General features: G+C 38.0%; 1 protein-coding gene across 2 annotated transcripts in view; it reads left to right on the top strand.

The window, feature by feature from the left end:
• The window catches only part of sgcd (sarcoglycan, delta (dystrophin-associated glycoprotein)), a 207,337-nt gene that overhangs the window by 89,555 nt on the left and 95,902 nt on the right, over positions 1 to 21,880 (top strand). Inside the window, exon 1 of one of the 2 annotated variants that reach the window (XM_084388061.1) lies at positions 17,972 to 18,288. The exons of the other annotated variant lie outside the window; for it this stretch is intronic. Coding sequence (XP_084244187.1) covers positions 18,277 to 18,288 — 12 coding nt within the window. The 5' untranslated portion in view covers positions 17,972 to 18,276. Of the gene's footprint in view, positions 1 to 17,971; positions 18,289 to 21,880 lie in introns of those variants that run through there. 2 annotated transcript variants of the gene reach the window in all.

Genomic DNA, 21,880 nt, shown 5'->3' on the forward strand with positions numbered 1-21,880 from the left:
GCAAAACCGGCATTACAAACGAAACGTCCAGCACACAAGCTCAAGAGTGGTCCAGGTTTACCGTCATGATGGATGTGCAATGATTTGGCACTTGACAGCTCAATTGTGACATGTAGGACTACCATTACCTCCTTACAGCAAACTGCAATTATCACTATTGCATTTATGCAATACAAACATACGTTGACTCATGACCACTTTGACATCCCTACGTGCTGCTCACAAATGATTCCTTTGTACAATGAAAAAAAGCCAAGCGTTTTCTGTCAGGCAGCATAACCGTTGCTCTGTTCGCTTTGATCTATCTGTTTGTCTGTCAGTTTGAAAGTCACCTGCTGTCGAACTATTTGGAACCGTAGACAGATTTACCAAATGGGATAGGAAAAGAAAATTCATGCTGTTTAGACCATATAGTCTTTCGTCGGAAAATAAAGGAGAGCACTTTGTAAAGAGGGAAAGTAGTATTGACCAAGTGTATAAACGATAGAGAATTCCGAGTTGTAGACAGGTACAAACAACAGATGATTGCCAAAACGCCTTTGCTAGGAGAAGATAAGAGGACGGCAGAGATGTGAAAATGAATCTGAAAAGCATCGATTTTCCCTTGATTGCTTTTTTGGTTTTGCGATTCAGCCTCGTTTTGACACGGTGGAGTTCGAGGAGGCCGTGTTTGTCGCCGTTTGCAAATGCGCAAGCGTGGTTCAAGGACAGGCCAGAGGATATGAGAGTTTAACTGTAATTATGTGGAAATTGTATTAGTGTAATAATCGACCTTGGGGCTCCTTCTTCCGTTTGTGCGCAATGTCACCTTCCCCGTCCCAGGAAACTAATTCACTCAGCAGAAAGATGAGCAGTCTGTACTATTAATAGATTATACTGTAGTAGTATTCATGTCCAGACTGGTATTAAGAATGTATTGCTTTGTGCATGTACTGGCAAATTAGTCATAGTACCCTAACGATCTTGATCAAGCATTAAACGAGTTTACCTGATAAAAAAAAAAAAAAAAAAACGGTCTTTGTAAAAGCTCATGTACTTGAAGAGGCCAATGTCAATGGAATATATAAATCTTAACGCGTTAATGCATGTGATTAATTGTATTATTAATTCATGCATACCAAGCGACAACCTTCCAGTCTCAAATTGAAAGTATTTGTTTTAATTGTTGACAAGTTCTCAAAAATATGAGTAGGAAATAGGCCTGTAATTACCATAGACTGTTTAAAACCAGGCACCTCAACTCCACCCGCATCCCGCCTCTTTGCCCATTTTTGGTTATCCGGGAGTGACGCGCTGCCAAGATGGCGACGGCCGGCTCCTCCCACTTTGGTCTTCAAAAATGCTCTTCAAAAACCTACGGGTGACGCCACAGACACTACATCCATTGTTTTATACAGTCTATGGTAAATACTTGCAAAAAGTAAATGGTTCTAATTAACATACATCCTACAAATATATTTAAGCTACAATTGAGTGCATAGTTCAGGTTTTATTTTACCATAAAATGGCTTTGAAGAGAAGTTTTCAGAATTTACAATAAGGCCGGTAGTCCGGTAGGGTTTCCAGTCTTATTCCTGGAGGGCCAATATCCTTCAGAGTTTAGCTCCAATCCTAATTAGACACTGAACCAGCTAATCAAGGTCTTCAGAATTACTAACTTCCCTCAAATGTGTTGAGGCAGATTGGTGCTAAACTCTGCATTTGCCCTCCAGAAGCAAAATTGGACCTCCTTATTTTAACAGTCAAAATGTGACGCAATTTACCCAGATTCACCCTAATGAAAAGATACTGGGTACAGCCACTGATGACATCCAACATTTCCAACACATACAAAGCATCAAACTGTGTGTGTGCAAGGTTCACAGAATCTAAGTTGCCTTTCAATATATTCCAGAGAATGACTAATGTCTTATGATTTAGGCCAACAAACCTCTTTCCATTTATAAAGCAACTACACTGTAAAATCCAACAGTTGTTCTAACTAACACTTTTTAGTCAAGCTAACTTTACTTAGTCTTAACTTAATTGTAAATATCTAGTAATCTGTAGTGTTGACATACTATTCCTTGTTTACTCAGAAAACCCAAGTTAAGATTACTTGATTGGGTTGAGTGCCATTTTGTCAAGCGAAGGAAAAAAAAAAGGGGGGGAGGGTTGTAATTCTTACTAGATTTTTCACTCATTTCCTTCACTTCTGCAGTTATCTTTCTCTAGTTGCATTCCCTAATTTCCTAAAGTCTTGCATGTTGAATTGTCAATACAACTGAAACATTTGAGACAATATCACATAAGCTGACTTCATAAATTGATGTTGATTTTCATAAAATGTTTTTGTTTGAACTCAGTAATACATTGGTTGCTTTTAAAAGGTACTTTGGTAATGCTTACATGATTACAGCCCAAGCACTGCGTAATTAAGATGAATTTACAGCATTACTTTTGGTAATTATACTGTACCTATAAAGTACTTACATGTAAGTATAAGGGAACAATATGTTAAGTTTGTGGAATAAAGGGGTAACAACCAGGAGAATAAAATATATATATATTTATACTGTAATTATTATAGAACTAAGGGGTACTTATTCTACTATTATGATACAACAATCTTACATTTGGCAGCAATTTAGCGAGAACATGCCTACCTTTTTGTAATAATGGTGTACCAATACATACTGTATAGGCTTTTTATTTTTATTTTTTTATTACAAGGTACATATCTATGAATTTACACAGTTATTTTTATTTATTTATTTATTTATTTGATAGCAAAAGTGCAGATTTCTAAGTTTGGGCTTACATGTTTCAAGGATACTCTTGTTTCATGTAGTGGTGCTTGTTAAACTCTTGTTCCATGTGGGTAAGTACAATGAAAATACACACAATCTAATATCACTGACTCGGAAACCTTTATTTGAAAAACAACTTATTACAGGTGGTCTGAAGCGATAGTCTACAGTTTAAAAAGTTTAAAATATTGCAATTTTTCTTACAAACACTTACTGTTTCACTTCAGAATACATTGATCCATCCATTGGGGTTGTATGGATTGCTACAGGCATTGCAGTATGTGCTGTTTGATGCTCCAACTTTTAGAAACACATGAACTTGCAATGAATGTATTCCCAGATATCTATTTTTTTTTTTTTCTAAAAACCTTCATTTGTGTTAATCTGAAGAAGGAAAGTTGTATACATCTTGGATGGCATGAGAGTAAAAGATGAGTAAATGGTGAGGACGTATCTCTGGGTGTACTGCATTTTCTTTTAATACAGAATAACAAGGGACATGATTTCATCTTCAGATTCATCAGTGGAAAGAAAGAAAAAGAAGAAGAGGAACAAAAGGAAGAAGCCAAGCAAGAGATAAAAGGGGGGAGACGATGCGTGCTACTTTCTGTCAAGACTTAAGCATTTGGTTTCTGAGTCAGTGATATAAGATTGTGTGTACGTATTTTTATTGTACTTACCCTGTAACTACATTTGAACAGGAGGTTAACAAGCACCACTTTAATTTGTGACATTGCGGCCCGCAATGTCACACATACCCTGTAACTACATGGAACAAGAGGGTGACAAGCACCACTATGAAACAAGAGTATCTTTCCCCAATATTTAAGAAAAAGTTTAAGCACTTTTCTTAAAGGAGAACTCCGGTCAATTTTAACATTGAGCTCATTTTTTTGTACATTTGGAGTGCTGTCAGTACAGAGAACAACGACAAAAATCGGTGTTGCCTACACCGAGTTATCCTCTTTTTAAAATTTGCACCCTGTTGACTTCAATGGGGCAAGTTTTAAACCTGCTTTTAGGCTCTTAACATCCTTGATGTGTCATTACAAGTGCACAGGTCATGTGAGTGATTCCTTCGGAGTGAACGCGGGTGAATCTGACTGCAGTAGATGTGAAAGATATTAATAAAAATGATGTTTATTCAGCCAGCGCACATACCTGTATTTACATCCTGTTTTCGGTCGAAGTCCACAGTAGTCGATTGTCGAGTTCACGCGCATAGGTTTAGTACCTATGATCACGCGCGGACTTCAGCCGAAGATTCGGACTTCAACCGAAAACAGGAAGAAAACACAGGTATGTGCGCTGGCTGAATAAACATCATTTTTATTAATATCTTTCACATCTACTGCAGTCAGATTCACCCGCGTTCACTCCGAAGGAATCACTCACATGACCTGTGCACTTGTAATGACACATCAAGGATGTTAAGAGCCTAAAAGCAGGTTTAAAACTTGCCCCATTGAAGTCAACAGGGTGCAAATTTTAAAAAGAGGATAACACGGTGTAGGCAACACCGATTTTTGTCGTTGTTCTCTGTACTGACAGCACTCCAAATGTACAAAAAAATGAGCTCAATGTTAAAATTGACCGGAGTTCTCCTTTAAAGGGGTCATATGGTACATGTACTTTTATAAGTTGATTGTACTGAAATGTGTGTTGGCAGTGCCTGTACACAACCATCATATAATGATAAAAATCCATCCAGTGTTTTTTTTTTAAATCTCCTTATATGTTTCCCCCCGTCTCAAATCGAGCCGTCTGACCGTGTGACGTCACACAGTCGGATGCCCCTCCCTCGATTGTTAATTGACAGCAGCGTTTCAACACAGACCCGCCCTGAGCGAGCTGTCATCATAGTCCGCCATTGTTGATACGCTGGAGCAAAATGGCGTCTAAGCGATTGTGGTGTTCTGTTCTTGGGTGTAATAACGAACGCAGCAGTCATTTTGATGTTCCTAAATCCGAATCGCTGAAGACGCAGTGGCTGAGGTTTGTTTTTGAAGGGAATATTCCCCACGATCAATGTCAATGCTTTCATGTACTTGCGCAAATCATTTCTCACCAGACTGCTTTATAAATGAGGGTCAGTATAAAGCTGGTTTTGCTAAGAAGCTGCTCCTGAAAAAAGGATCGGTACCAACTATTCATGTTCCTGCTGCACCTCCAGAAGAAGTGAGTGTAACGTTTTATTAACCTTAATATTAATCTTTGCAAATCGCTTGCACGCTTCAGGCTTCACGATGAATGCGGCTAAGGTTTACACTCGGTACATTACGGCATCTTTTCTATGTACGCATAATCCCACGTTTATAATGAACAACGCGTTATGGTTATTGTGTTATTACAAACTGTGTGCGCAGGTGTTAAAGTTAACGTGGTAACACTACACTAAGCTTACTTTAATTGTCGAACTTCTTCGGGGCCGTCATCTTGTTCCGGGTCCGACTCCGGTTCAAATTGATACGGTTGGTTGCACAGATGTGTCCTCAGAGACTCCCGCTGCCATTCTTTCTCCAAAATATACCCTCAACTGTTGTCAAGGCAACACTCCACGTGTATTGTGTCAAAACTCCCCACAGAATAGAGGGGCGGGGTGAGCAAAGCTCATTATCATTTAAAGACACATGCACTTAAATGGCGTGCTGAAAACAGAGCTGTTTTTTACCAGGTAAAAATAGTGTTTTCTTACAATACTAATGAGAATTTTTAATTAAAGTATATTACAAACTTTTCATTTAGACCCTAAAGAATCATATTAACTTGTACAAAAATGGCATTATATGACCCCTTTAAAAAGTTTACTGTATAAATGCATAGATAATATACCCTGTAATTTTTAAAAAGCCTATACAGTATGTATTGGTACACCATTATTAAAGGTACGCAGTGTATGTTCTTGCTTTCTTGCTTGCTTTCTTTACATCTTGCAGATGTAAGATTGTTCTATCATAATAGTAGAATAAGTACCCCTTAGTTCTATTATTCTTACGGTATAAATATTTTTTAATTCTCCTGGTTGTTACCACTTTATTCCCCAAACTTTACATATTATTCCCTTATACTTACATGTAAGTACTTTATATGTACACAATAATTACCGAAAGTTGTGCTGTAAATTCTGTACTCTCCGTGCTGTAATCTAAAGCGTTACCGGTACTTTTACCAAATCACTAACTAAATAATTAACTAGTCTATTTTTCATGTCGAATAATGATCTTTTACAATTGTATTGCTAACACTTAAGTTATAAACACCTTGTGAAACTTTTAACTGGGTTGATATAATCCATCTATATTTCTAATAATTTCTTGCAATTGACCATGTTTGAGTCAAACACAGACAACATTCAGCATGCAAAACACAACAATGGTAACAACAATGGTAGCTATAATAAGTCAAGAGTAAATCTAATGTAAATTATCAAGAACTCTCTACAGTTCTTTTTTAGTTACTAGATCTCTCATGTAAGTGAACTTTACTAACTAAGCATTTGTCAGTACAACATACTACTATTTCACTTTACTTAGTTTTTAAGGCAACTGCTTTGGATGCTTTTCTAAAGTAAGTTTACCTAATTAGATATTACAGTGTACTGCTACATTGTTTTTGTGACTGTTATGCGAATTCGCACAGGAAGAGAGAATGAATTAATTCCAACAAATATTACTTATAAGCGCCTTTTGAACATCTTGCCACTGAATCTTATTGTTGTGATGAGTTAGATATAAACACCCCCCACGCATAGAGGGCTTTCAGATGTGTTGAAATATCCGGAGGAAACTTTCAAAGCACACTGTATTCTTCAGCATTACCACGTTTCAGAGAGAAAGAGAGCAAAGTGTTATTATGGCTCAGAAATAAAAGCTGTTAAAAATGCCCTTTAGGACAAATCCACTTGAAAGCTGAATTCCTAATGTGCTTATGTCCAAGGTTACTGAGGGCTTCTTTAATTGATGCATCATCATTTATGAAATGTCTGTTCCAGGTTGTTAGTTTGCTGTTTGGGGGCGGTTCTAACTGTCATCCCTTACGTGATGTTTATGGCTGTGCTGTAATTGGTTATGTCACGTGGTGTTGTAGACAGCGGGAAAGTATTGCCAGTGGCTTTAAGAAGTGGCCTGGAAATGAAGGACCTTTTAAGCCCTCAGGAAGAAAATATCACTTCTGTCACCCCCGATTTTGTCCAAATACATTTCATGTGCCTAGACAAGAAAAACAAAAACAGCAGACCCACATTGAACATCCTGTAAAGTCAACCTTAAATCAAAAAACGACCCCATTTACTTTTTTAATGCATGTTCCCAATTATTTTGTGCATGATATAATTTTATTTTTTGGTTATACTTTTTGATAACACTTTATTTCACAGTGTCCTTGTTACATATGTTACATGTACCTACCACAGTAGCATAATTACATGCAATTAACCCTCAACCAAATCCTAATCATATACCCTAACCCTATAGTAAGTACATGTACAGTAGTTGCTTAATATTACTCAGTACTTTAATATATAATTACACTGTAACAATGACTTTTTTAGTTATTTTGTTACAGTGTAATTACACAAATAAGTACTGAGTCATATCAATTAACTGCATATACCTACTATATGTTAAGGTTAGGTTTAGAGTTACTTGCTTGTAATAATGCATAATTTACATGTAATGTGTAACTATGACAATAAAATATATGGTAGCACTTGTCCCCATGTACTTATTATAGTTATTACAATAACTGGGTAATGATTAGGTACTAACCCTGAACCTGCCCCTAAACCTAACCTCAACCCATAGTTACCATATATCACCCAGTACTTTCTTAGGTCAGTGCACTGTAAGTATATGTACTGTAAAATAAAGTGCAACCAAATTAGTTATTATTCTAAATTAAAAAAAAAAATATATATATATATATATATATATATCCACAATAAAATGTCATGGAAGTTAAATGTTTTTATATATATATATATATATATATATATATATATATATATATATATATATATATATATTGTAAATATTCAACTTTCTTTATATATTTTTTTTAACAGGTGAATGTATCTTGTTTTAAGAATGTTTAGATATTTTTACTAGCAAAAAAAAAACCCACAGAAAACACAAAACACACAGATCCAGAAAAGGAATTGTTCCAATGTGAAATCTTCTTCATTTCTCAGCAATGGAAAATGATTGACATGTTTTATACTGAGGAACAGCTGTGCAGCTCAGTGAATTCAGGTGTTTTTTTTTTTTTTACTTTTGTGTGAAAAGAAAATGATTCCAGCAGCAAAAAGTTAGACAACTCGCTTGGATCCACTCATAACATGTAATCACCATTCAGCCTCAAACTCCACCAACTCCCGTTTCCTTCCTGAAGAAGATGCCAATGTACCCGCGCAGGCGGCAAAGTACAATCTGCTCAGCCTTTTGAGGCTCGGTGCAGTCATGGTAATCAATGTTTTGTCAGCAAAATAAACACAAATCAATCTTGCAGAAGGTGATTAAAGCCATCAGAGAGAATGAGGCTCTCTCCTGTATCACTCAAGCTTGTGTGATTCAAAGTCTTTAAAGGCCATCAACAGAGAAGATCTGTAGTCTGTCTTCAGGCCCAATCAAGCTCTGATTCTCCTGGTGTGTAATAGAGTCTAATTACAACCCTTGGAGGCAATGTGGGAATTTTACAGTGTTGCTCGTGGTGGGAGGTTATAAAGAATGTAGAGAGAGAAAGGAAGAATAAAGATGATGAAATCAAGTGTTACTAGTAATTAGACCCACACTGAAACGGCACACATTTTCTGCACTGATTGTCTGAGAAGCCCGTCTAAAATACATATTTACCTTGTATTTAAACAATTAAACAAAATTCAAAATGCAAAAAGGAGTCGAGTTTTGTGGACTGCTTGGCTGTGTCCGAAATCGCTCCTTATGCCCTCATTCACTATTCCCTACATTACCTCTAATATAGTTCACTTGAGAGAGTGAATAAAAACGAGTGAGTGAATTCGGGCACTGAGTGCGCTAGAAGGGCTGCCGCTTTTGCATAGTTTGTGCTTGCTGTTTAATAACTATTTGAAACTTTGCAAACTGGCAAAGACTGTTGTGGAAACATAAACATTATCATATTCGATTTCATAATCAAAATCAAAATAAATGTATACCTGTATGATATTACGCTCTGGCAGCATGAGACCAGTTGTTTGGAAAATGGATAATTCAGCCGCGGGTGGAATCTTCATGTCAGACGTGGGAATTCATTCGACATGCGACTTTCACAGTGGATTGTGTATATTCTCTAAGCGTTGAGTGTACATCAGCTGTACACTCATTATTGCGGTGCACTGTGGGATTGAATGAGTGCACTCAATAATGTCCACTGTGGTTTCGGACACCACTACAAATGGCTGTCTCCTTTTGAATAGCGCCCTATTTAGGGGTGTAGAGGGCGATTTTGGACACAGCCAATGTGTTCTTGTGGTGCCATCAGCTAATTAGTGTTGTCATGGTATAATTGTCTTCATCTCCAGAGTGATCAGTCATGTGGCATTTATGGCTCAGGTGACTGGCTCAAAAAAAGCCAATAAGCCAAAATGGCAGATTTCAAATCGTATACTTCCAGTGGAGCCTGACCCAAGACGAGCAACTGTCAATGGGATGTTTGTGGATAGCTTTCTCCAGGTATTATAGATATGCTCTTGTATCAGCTTTTTAAATAATGTAAATATTTGGTAACACTTTATTTTGATGGTCCCTTGAACGTTCTGTTGACTATAAGTAACTTTGCAACTATATGTCAACTAACTCTCATTAGAGTATTAGTAGACTGGGTGGGTGCAACGTTACTTATAGTCAACAGAATGTGTTGAAGGGTCCATCAAAATAAAGTGTTACCAAATATTTTTGTATTTGGACCTTTGACGATATTACATTTGGTTTAGTTTTATTAAACTGTTTAATTACAGAGTTCAGAATCCTGCTGTTCACATGTATTACCTCTGAGCTGGACTTGTGTTGGTTTTACTTAACGAACTAAACCCTAAAATAAATAAAACTATATTGTGGGTGGTTTAATGAATAAAATGCAGGTTGTTGTGCTGAAATACCATGTGCAACAAAGCGCAACTGATTAGTGAATTCAGTCCTCCATATGTATAAATATTGGGCATTATATATGTGTTCCCTTGATTATACACGGCCTTGCACAGTCATAAGTAATTTTTGCTCAGTTGCGTGCTTACCTTTCTTAGTTACAAAACACATGTGACTGAGTGCAGTGAGCTGAAGTGTAAATGGACTAAGGACCATGTGCCCCAGGCAAAGCCCTATGGCATTTAGGCAGCATAATATCTTTCCTGTCTTTATCTACCAACGGGACTCCTGTTTACACACTGTCTGCTTCTCCAGGGTCTTTGTTAACATTTCCACTCCCTCCCTAGCCAGCCCTCAATTACCTATTGAATGCTTATAGATGTGGCAGTCGGTTCTTTTGACATGGCCAGGTTTGTCAGACCACTGCCAAGCAGATTTGATGCCAGAGATGCTATTTGCTTAGCGATCGATTGGCCCTTTTCAACTATATCGTGCTCCCCAGGCTCCGTGTGACGTCCGCACAGAAGTCAGATGTTGGGATAATGGTGTGTCAAAATATGTAGGCCCCGGATATACAGTATGTGTGTGAGTGATTGTGAGTACATATGGTTGGGGCAGATGGTATGTTACAACTCTGTTCCAAAACCTGGTAAATTTTTTAAAGCATCTTAGGCATGCTTTTGGCACAAAAGCTGTTCCAAATGTTAGGCAGCATGATTATACTGCCTTCTAAGACCTAATTTTAGCAAAATTAGGCAGAAGTAAATGTATCCTTTCTACAGAAGGCAGTCACGGACTGCAAATAGCAACATACTAATGCTAAACTCAACGCTAAACAAATCAGTCACCTGGTTCCATGGCAGTTAGGATGCCTTTAAATATAGCAATGCAGCTATATTTCCTTGCCATGTCCTAAAAGGTCTTCTATCATATGTAGTAGTGATGTAGTACTTGAGTCTCGAGACCGATTTCTGCTTTCTCTGACTCGTCTCGGACTTGATCCTTCAAAGACTCGGTCTTGACTCGGTCTCGACCCTTCAAAGACTCGGTCTTGACTCGGACTCGGCATAGGCGGTCTCGTCCCCATCACTAGTCCACTAGAATACATACCACTAGCAATTTTTTATTTGCTCTGCATGTCCTAACTATGATTAAAAAAGTCAGGGTGGGCTTAACATGTTGATGACAGAGCAGCACTGTTGAAGCAGTTTAGAAAAATAGGCAGAAGGGATTTTTTTTTATGATAGTAAAAGCAAAGTCCATATTAAGACGTTAAGACTGCTCCTCTAAACAATTCCCAATCTAGCTTAGTCTGCAGGCCTAACTGTTGATTATTAACTGGGGTGATATTAAATCATGAATATGAAAACTGACATGTTTTTATGGTCTTGGTCTCGACTCCTAAAGACTCGGTCTCGACTCGGACTTGCTTCCTCAAAGACTCGGTCTTGACTCGGACTCGGACTCGACTGAATTTGAAAACCAACGGACTCGGTCTCGACTCGGACTCGACCCTTCAGAGACTCGGTCTTGACTCGGACTTGGCATAGGCGGTCTCGTCCCCATCACTAATATGTAGCATTGGTATGTCATTTCAGGGACATTAAATTCTATGAATCGTTAATGAACAGATTCAAAGCAAATGATTCGCCAATTTGAGTCCTTTTGTTATTTGTTGACTTGGTTTTGTAAATTAGGGTTTATCTTTTGGCTTTAGCTTACTTTGAATAAAACAAAATGACAATAAAAAGCTCTGAAAAGATGCATGAAGGAAAGTTGGGTATAGTGAGTGTTTAAATATCTGTTCAGCCATCCGTGCATGCATGAGGAAAGTCCAAAACCTGGGGGGTGATCCCTCATCCTTATAACGATCAAGTCAATAAAAAAATGTTTTTGACCCACTGAACAGTTAAACAATAGTTACAGCGCCAAGGAACATTTAACAGCGGCTTCACTCGCGTCGGATGGGTGGGTTTTTCAAGCCCTCCCCTTTATCCTCTCTCCCAAGACGACTTGCCCGCAGACGCTGCCTTGTCTTGCAATGCCAGACTCGTCATGTTGATCATTCACAGCTTCTGAGGAACAATCAGCACTTCGACCCAGAAAAGCGGCTTTGCATAATGACAGCAATATGTTTTGCCCAAACTGTGGGAGGAATGCTTGATGCAGTGGCAGGCGTTTTGATTAACAGAGGCTAATAGCATTTCAACCCTGCAGGGTTGTTTTGATAGAACGGCCGAGTTTGTGTCCTCAGCTGTGCTGATATGAAATCTGTCTTCTTAATGCCCGTTCTATGCGAGGCAGTTTTGCGCCGTATCAAAACACAGACATCGGATCTGATAACTGTTTTACTCAAAGTAGCTGCGTGAATGGATGCTCAACTTTGCAGAAGTTTTCCTAGGGAATTCAAATGTTAAACAGTGTCGCAATTCTTCTTGGTAGCGCTCGACTGTGGATCAGTAGACATTTGTCATATAGTGTTTGTGGCTGCATCAACCCAGGCTCATTGACTGACATTTCTGCAAAATTGCATTACGTTGCTTCTTGCACATTTCGCGACATGAAATGTTCAGTGAGTGGTGCTTAAAGTTTTATCCAGAAACAGATGAGTGTGAATGTAATGATGTGTTATTACTTCGGTTGTGGTGTGTGAAATGTCAATGAAATATCTGGTGAATGGCACTTAAATGGTTAATGCTTTATTGCGTTAGGAAATAATATACCACTTACACTTAACCCTAGCCTGAACAGACTTATAGTGTTAAAAAAAGAAAATGTGGGAGGAAAAATGCATTTTCTGAAGCAACCATGACATTTTTACTCGCTTCTACAAGTTTTTAAGGTGTTGTGACTCGAGTTTTGCGTGACTCTTGCCCGAGCGCTCTGCATCATAAGTGCACTGTTGTACCAGGTGAGCTACCGATCAGGGGTGCGTTTCCCGTACAACTATATAGCTCGCTGCTTAACTACCATAGTACGATGCATCGTTGGAGAAATCAACTAGCTAGTCACGACTGTTTCCCGAAACCGTATGTCGCAAAGTACTGTATCGTTCAACCACGTTGGTTTATGACGTCTCGCACGTGGTGGACTAATAACTTATTTTAATTAATCTGTTTGAGATCGAATTAACGCTAGATTTTGTCATATAAGCTACAGACATGGCATCTGAAGACCATTTCAAATTTTTCTCAGTTATTTTGCTTTATTACCAGACTCAATATTTGCCTCGTTCTTACATAGTAGAGCACGTTCGCACATGCACAGTCTTCAAAAACTTTGCTTTAAATCTCTTGACAAACTAAAAGACGTAAATTACATTTGTATGTATTCTAAATAAATAACACGGGTTGTACTGAATGTCAGCTTGCTTGTTTTGCTAAAGATAAGGATTTATTCAGTCTACATCTCATGTAAACTAGAAACTATGCTTCTAACCACAGCTCGAGAGCTGTCGTTCCAACCACACAAGTTTGCGATGCTGTTTGCGAACGTTCGTTGGAACGATGGTTTCGGGAAACACCAAATCGTTGAACTATGCTGATAACGACGGAACTTGCGACCATAGTTGGCTAACGATGCTTTCGGGAAACGCACCCCAGGTTTACTGTATCAGAAAAGACACATAGAGCTGGTTATGTGATTTAAAAGTCAAAATGTTCAAGTTTACAAATCATGCAAAGTGTTTTGAGGTCATACCATAGTATTCTGCAAGGAAAAGCATGAAAAAAAGTATTTATTAATCAATAGTTTGCACCTGTAATCATGATTTGTTTGAAAAGGAATAAAAGTTGGTGCTGTTTTACTGCCACTAGTTTTGATTTCAGCTGCAACTGAAGTGAATAGGTATGTTTTTGGACTTTTGCAAAAATGTAGGTATGGGCATGTTTTTCCAATGAGCCTTTTGCGCTGCTACACGCACACAAAAGCACAAACAGGACTAATGTATGCCCCCTGCGGTACCACTGCGGTAATGGAAAGAGGCCGATTTCATTATGCTTCATAAGTGAGCTCCCTCGCTGGTAAAGACTGATTATTTTGTTCCCCTGGTCCCCCCTAAGTATCATGTTCAGTACACTTTCTGGACCCCAGTCGTCCCTACTCTTACCGCATATCGACGTTCTTGTGTGTTTCATTTCAAGTTTAACATCGCAGCTCACTGCACTGTCACACCCATGGTCTGGCAGTGAAGTAAACCATTGTGACACAAGCTGATAATGTAATATCTGGTAATACTTGTTCTTGATATAAACACTTCCTGACACTTTACATAACAATTGTACTAAACTGCAGCTGTGATCCTGTGGGAATTGTTCTCTTTTAGAGAATAACTGAGATGTGAAACCAAATGCACCAAATTTTACAGAAGAATAATTTCTCACATTTAGTTGTTGAGATGGAAATCATGGCCTAGTGCTACTATTAAACCACAAAGGTCTACAAATTAATATGTTTAAAATAAATGTTACAGTCTACATGCAGTATGAATAGCGAATAGTTGGTGGCCTATTTAGTTCATGACAGTCAATGTTCTACAGCAATATGCACAGCATACATTTACTTGTACTCGATATAAACACTTCCTGACACTTTACAAAACAATTGTACTAAACTGCAGCTGTGATCCTGTGGGAATTGTTCTGTTTTAGAGAATAACTGAGATGTGAAACCAAATGCACCAAATTTTGCTAATTATTCCATGTAAACTCCATCTCAGTTGGTCCTCTGAGCTTGGTTTGGAGTATGCAGTGTGATTTGCATATAGTGTACACTATGAACGCAGAATGCTACAGTTTTACTTCGAACACCTGGTTTGAAATGGGAAGTGTATGTATTAAACTGAATATCATTAGTAAATTCCTCAGAAACCTATCAGAACTGAACTGAACTGAACTCTTTGTAGCAGAGCATTGGGAAAACTTAATTTTGGAGATAAAGGGTATCGCTTGCTAGTTTGTTACATGCCCTATTGAAAATGAGAGCTGTTGTTTCAGTGTGATTTTATGATTTTGTCAAGTCAAGTCAGGTCAAGTCACCTTTATATAGATCGTTATACAGTGAATATTGTTTCAATGCAGCTGTACAGTGACAACAGGAAAAGGATGCATTTCAGCTGTTGTTCAGCTCAAGTCAGTTCAGTGTTGATTTAGTTCCATCGTAAAGATCAATTATTCAATTAGTTCATTTCATATATAAAGCAGTTCTGCAAAAAAAATCATCGACCAGCTCAGTTCAGTTCTCATACAACAGCGTCAGTACAGTCAGATCAATAATATTATTGAATATTAAGTGCCCCCAACTAAGGAAGCCAGAGGTGACAGTGGCTAGAAACCCAAAATCCATCAGGTGAAAGAATAAAATAATTTAAAAAAAAAAAACCTGGGAGAAACCAGGCTCGGTCGGGGAGCCAGTTCTCCTCTGGTCAACAAACAAAAACAGTGTGATTATGATTCAGGCTGCATCACAAGTCAGGATTTGGATCGTGATCGGTAGCATTCAAATATTCATCCAGTTCCTTTTGCTTGAAGATCTGATTCATTACGCAGGAATGGAGTCGAAGCTGGTCATAGGGTCTGTGCGTGAGACCTGTCTGGTTCTTGTGGTCTTTGTTGAGGATCTGTGCCGATGGCTGATGAGGGTTTCACCGGGGATTGTCTAGTAGACACGGTCTCTGCTGACATTCAGGGCTGGGGTTTGGTAGTGTCTAGGTGCAGGTCCACCATCTGATCTGGATAAGGACCGGATCGGGCAGACTACGTTAACCTCAGGATAAGGATGAGACAGACAGACTAATATTAGTGTAGATGCCATTCTTCTTATGATGTAACAAGTACATCGGGTGTTATAGGAAATGTTCCAGGTTCCGGTTGGCATACAGTAATTTATGCAGCCTAACAATCATTTGATTGATTTGAATAATAGAAATTGGTAATGCGTTATGTGTGTGCCAGGTTAAAGAGATGTGTTTTTAGTCTAGATTTAAACTGTGAGTGTGTCTACTTCCCAAACAAGTCTAGGAAGACTAGACCAGAGTTTGGGTGAAAAAAGAAAAGAAAAAGGATCTACCGCCTGCAGTTGATTTTGATATTCTAGGTATTATCCACTGGCCAGAATTTGGAGATTGCAATAGATGTGAAGGACTATAATGCATTAAGAGCTTGCTCAAGTACTGAGGAGCTAAACCATTTAGTGCTTTGTAAGTAATTAGCAATATTTTAAAATTTATGAAATGTTTAATAGGGAGCCAATGCAGTGTTGACAGAACCAGGCAAATATGGTCATTCTTCCTGATTCTAGTAAGAACTCGAGCTGCTGCGTTTTGGACCAGCTGGAGTTTTTTTTTTTTTTTTACATTTACATTTACAAGTGTGCAGGGCAACCACCCAGTAGAGCATTACAATAGGTCTTGAACGCATGTACTAACCTTTCTGCATTTGTCATTGAGAGCATATGTTATAATTTAGATATATTTTTAAGATGGAAAAATGTGGTTTTACAGATGCTAGAAACGTGGCTTTCAAATGAAAGATTGCTATCAAAGAGCACATCCAGGTTCCTAACTGATGACAAAGACTTGACAAGAGTCAAGTGTTAGACAGTATTCTAGGTTATACGTGTGGATGTTTCAAAAGTGAAAACTAATGCCATGCTTCCTAATGATATCTCCCAATGGTAGCATGTACAGGGTGAAAAGCAACGGTCATAGTACTAAGCCTTGTGGTACTCCATACTGAACTTGTAGTCGATATGACACCTCTTCATGTAATGCTACAAATTGATCACGTTCAGATAAGTATAATTTAAACCATGCCCATGCAATTCCACTAATGACAACATTTTCAAGTCTGTTCAAAAGAATGTTGTGGTCGATAGTATCAAATGCAGCACTAAGATAGAGAGATAATAGAGAGATACAACCATTATCGTTTTTTGTAAACAATAAACACAATATAATTTTTTGACCAAATAGTATAAACCTGGACATTGGTTCCACTTACTGATACAGAGAAAACACATCTGTTTCTCCACTTGCTTTGCTCCAGTTCTATTTACTTTTGTTGTATTGGCTCTGCCCTTCAGAGGACCTCTTGGCTGCCTGGTTTTTAAGGCTATAGTTGTTTTTTTGGGAGTAGATAATATTATTCAGACTGCCAGTACTATTGTTGGCAGTCATTCAGCAGGTTTCCATAATATGTAGTGGCAAATATATCATATTAGCTGGACGTTTATTTACTTAATAATAGGTGAGTGGCAAAACTCATACAAAGAAAGTATAATCTGGACATTGTTTGTTTTTCTGTTGAGTGCGTCTATTTTGTGGTTAAGCGATATCTGGTGCTGGTGAGTATTTACAAGTAAATCTAGGAGTCACCTCCACCAAAACAACTGCATGCAGACGGTTTGGTGGTGAATTTATTCGACACAACCACAACATTATTCAGCAAGGTTACATGGAAATGGTGCCTCTAAACCCTGATTCAGAATTCTGACTCTAATTGGTTGTTTTCGAACCCTTGACAAAGAGTGTGAAGCAAACAACAACTGCCTGAATAAATTCAAGCCCGAACATCCCAAACATAATTCTTTGTCACCGCAGTAAGGTAAAACACAGTATGAATACATTTATGGTAATTCTTTGTACCCTAACACACACTATAGTCAAGCACAGCACCGGCGTTAGCAATGAACATGCTGATTAATCGTCCTGGGGATTCTGCATATTGATCGCGCATGTGGTCTTGGTTTCACGCTCCCCATGGTATGTCCTGCTAATGCTGAACTGGCCAGTTAAAGGAAGCGACCTAAACAATGATTACTATTATTCATCAGTCTGATGACTTCATGCCTGCAGAAAATGCTGTGTAGGAAGGGCTCTGTGGCAATTTTATCCCTCATAGTCAGCCTGGCAGGAACATCAAGTAGAAAATTAAATGCATTCCCAATTCCCATGGCTGCATGCTGAAACTCACACACACACAAATGGAGGGTGAGGGGCTGTCCTAAAATAAAAAACCCTGACATCAACCCCCTAACTTCCCCCATGTGTCTCCTAGTGCTATATCTGGCTACAAACCAGGGGGCAGTTACTCAGGCAAACGGTAGCAGAGACTCAGTCGCTGTTCTCCGTGGTTCTGCTGCAGATACCAGACTATGAGTCCAGGAAATTCCTGCAGACTCTGAGGCAGGGATTTTGGCTTGCGCGTCCGCTATTGGAAAAGCTGACAGTGTCGGAAGGGGGGATTGTAACTGCCTGAAGTCGGAAAAAGAAAGGGAGCGAGAGACAGAGACAGAGAAAATAGGCCTCATGCCATCTTTAAGTGGTGTCTCAGTCTACTTTTATCTGCCTGTCACACCCTGTGTGCTCTTGCTTGGACTTCAGATTGAGAGCCATGGTCAGGATGGTAAGTTTTAAACTCATTGTTTCTGACTTTGTGCTTTGTGCGAGGAAACGCATGTGACTTCCTGGCAGCAGAAAGACAGGGTTGTGCTTAATGTGAACTGCTACTTCATTTTTTTGGGAAGTTTTCTGTCTGCGCTGGAGCAGTTGGGGTTGCTGCGTTATTTTTGTCTCTTTCTCTGTCTCTCTTCCTTTCAGTCCAATTGTATTGGAGTATTCTGGCAGTGCGTTGGGCTCTCCAAATAGAAGTCTTGTATTAATTGGAAGCCAAAAAGTTTGTGTCCCGATTGCAGACAAAGAGTTTTCCCGCTTCTCTCTTTCTCTTTCTCTTTCTCTTTTTCTCCTGTCCAGATGCTACCGCTGCTCTATTTCCCCATTTCACTGCCTCCACACATTTGGTTTCAATTACTTTGGCCCTCTGGGAAACATGCTACTATAAATAAGTAACAACAGGGTTCGCTGTGGAAAGATTGCAGAGATACCGACAGGGTTCGCGGTGCTGTTTTACGCTCACGCTCCTCTGACGAAAGGACACTGTCAGAAAGGTGATTGTTGTGATTCTCCGTGAGGATGCCAGGTTGGAGTGGGAATGGCAGATAAGGAGGAAAAGAGGAGGCTGGACTTTGGCTGGAGAGTTAAGGAAACAGCTGTGAAGGTTATGGGACGTTTGGTTACAGTTTGCCCTTTAGTGTCCGAGTCAAAAACAGCTTTCCCCCGCCCCAGATGTGATCATAGGCCTCTGAGAATTTGAACCAGCCTGAGATTAGCCTATGGAAGCTTTTTAAGATTCCACTAAGGTTTGTGGTAGAGAAACGAGCAGAATGTGGAAGCCTGGAAAGGGAAATGAAAAGATCCTGCAGTAGATTTAGTTTTGAACTGTCGCAGCCATGCAACTAAACACTGTGTAACTAAAGATTCTTAATGGTAGCTGAGCAACATTGCCAATTAGGCGCATTAAAATAGATTTCAACTGATGTGTGCACACAGATATGCGTGTATTGGCTTTATAAAGCAACTTCAAATGTGGCTCATCCATCATATTTATAATGTAATAGCCTATTGCTTTAAGTCTTTTGTTTTTAACTCAAGTGTTACATAATGAGAAGCTGTTTTTAAAGTCATGCCAGACTTATGTTTTATGAATAATCCTATAATTTGGTTCACGTCGTTTAAGTTCCAAAATCAATAAATGAAAATAAAATAAACAAAAGTAAGTACACTTTCTTTTGTAAAATAATAAATTCATCACGTTGTCATGTGCGTATATATAGGATAGGACAGACTATCTGTACCTTTGCTGTAAGATAAAAACTTAATTCCTGTATGTATACGATCTAAACACTATCCATACTATTTGGGAAGGATTTCTACTATGCATATAGCCAAACATGACTATTGTTTGCTTACCATTTTAAGTTTTAAGTTTCCTGCCATATTCACTTGGTCATCAGCTAAATTTTTCAGTCATTAACCAAGAGAATGAGAAGAAATAGTTTGGACTCATTTGAAATTCAGTGACATGTAGCACTGAAATCAAGCTGAGTAAATCCATGTTGCACGATTCCAATTTCAGTTACCCGACTGAGTTCTAATTTACTAAAAGCACATTTTATTTCCTAACAAGTCAATTTTAATCAGAGCTGATATTACCTGTGGAGTGCAACAACATTAGCTAAAACACCAGTTTACCTTGGCAAACAGTGAGGCTAATGAGCCATATTTACATTGGATGCTTTGCAAAAGTACTCAAATTGTCAAGCAATTCATTTGCCCAATAAAATTAAAACACTAAAAGATGTTTCGCATGAGTTTACGCAAAACATTTGCTTTAATGATGAGACATTTGCCTTGCAATTGGCCTATACCTGTGAATCATTAAAATAACAAGCACATTTTCTGAACCCCCACAGTCATGGATTCATTATACTGCTTGTGGATCTGTTGTGAAGGACGATTGTGAAAATGAAGAGTAAAGTTAGGTACACTCAAAAAATGATATGTTGGCTTTAATTAACTTTTTTTTATGTCAACAGGTTCCACATAACTGGGTTACATTAAACAAACATAATTTGTTAATGTAACTTAAACATCATGGAATGAAGTCATTTTAAGCGACCCATTTAAGTAGTCCCAAAGTGAATTTTTAAAGGCTCCCTGACATGATTCAGGTATTCATATTTATATATTCATTCATCCATTTAGATTCCATTTAATTTAGTGACACACAATTGAACTGATAGACTGTAGTTAACTATTTGCTAACAGTAGCACATATTAGTATCTTAAATGCTAAGATCTACATGCTCCTTCAGCCAAAGCAATTGAAAGTAACTGAATCAGTCCACAGACTAACAAAATGCTCCACACGTCTCCACAATGGTATCCCACTGCAATTTAAATGGTTCTAATAATTCCAATGTAATTGAACATTAAACACAATTACACACTATCAAGTCTTCCCCTTTTCTCATTTTCTCAAAAACAAAAAAAAGAAAAACATAAAATACCACTTAATTTTAACATTTATTCTCTCTTAATTCAACCATATGCAAACCATGCTGGGAACTAACAAGCACCGCCCAGTTTCAGTTAATGCAACACAAATAATTCATGTAATCCAACACAATAATTTTACATATATTTAAGCAGATTGAACACAATCAAATTAAGTTAGGACAAAATGCATAGCAATTGTGTTGCTTAAGCTCATTTTAATAATGCAATTTGAACAAGCAGCAAAAATCCTTTTTTTTTTTCAGTGATGAACTAAACTAACCCAGAGTTCAGCTGCATTTTCTTCCTGTCATTTACAATTGTTGCTTGTCAGGTTGTAAGATATGACTGGAGTGAGACTGTGTCAAGGCCAAGTCAGACTGTGCGACTGTCTGTCAAGTCAGAATATATTCGATATTGTAATCTGCTTGGTTGCTCATTCTTCAAAGCAGAATGAACATCATTCTCATAGTATGATTATTATGATGGTCAAGCAACCTGTATTTGCTGAGTGTTTCTGAGATAAAAATAGTGGCTGAATTTACCCAAGTTTCCGCAAGATCCACAACTGTATATCGAATTGTTTTATTTATCATTTTAAAGTTAGGAGTCAGTATTTATTGATTTATTTTAATTAAACTGAAACTTATATTCAGCAAGGACACATTAAATTGATCAAAATTTACAGCGAAGATATCATTTTACAAAAGATTTCTGTTTCATGTAGATGTTCTTTTGAAAGTTCTAAAGAAAAAAGTTCTAAAAAAAACTAAATGTATCATAATTATCACAAAAAATGTGAGCAGCACAACAATTTCCAACATTGATAGTTATAAGAAATGTTTCTTGAGCAGGACATCAGCATATTAGAATGATTTCTGAAGGATCGTGTGACACTGAAGACTGGGGTAATGATGCTGTAAAAGGCCTAATAATTCACAATATTACTGTTTTTATTATACTTTAATTAAATAAATCCAGCCTTTGGTGGGCATAATAGACTTCTTTCAATAGATTTAAAAAAAAACGATTCTGTAAAATATTTGGTACATGCATCTGTATATTATATTTGGATTGCAATAGGCTATATGTCTCCACAGGCT

This window comes from Rutilus rutilus (assembly GCF_951802725.1).
Source record: "Rutilus rutilus genome assembly, chromosome: 18".
NCBI classification, from domain to species: Eukaryota; Metazoa; Chordata; class Actinopteri; order Cypriniformes; family Leuciscidae; genus Rutilus; species Rutilus rutilus.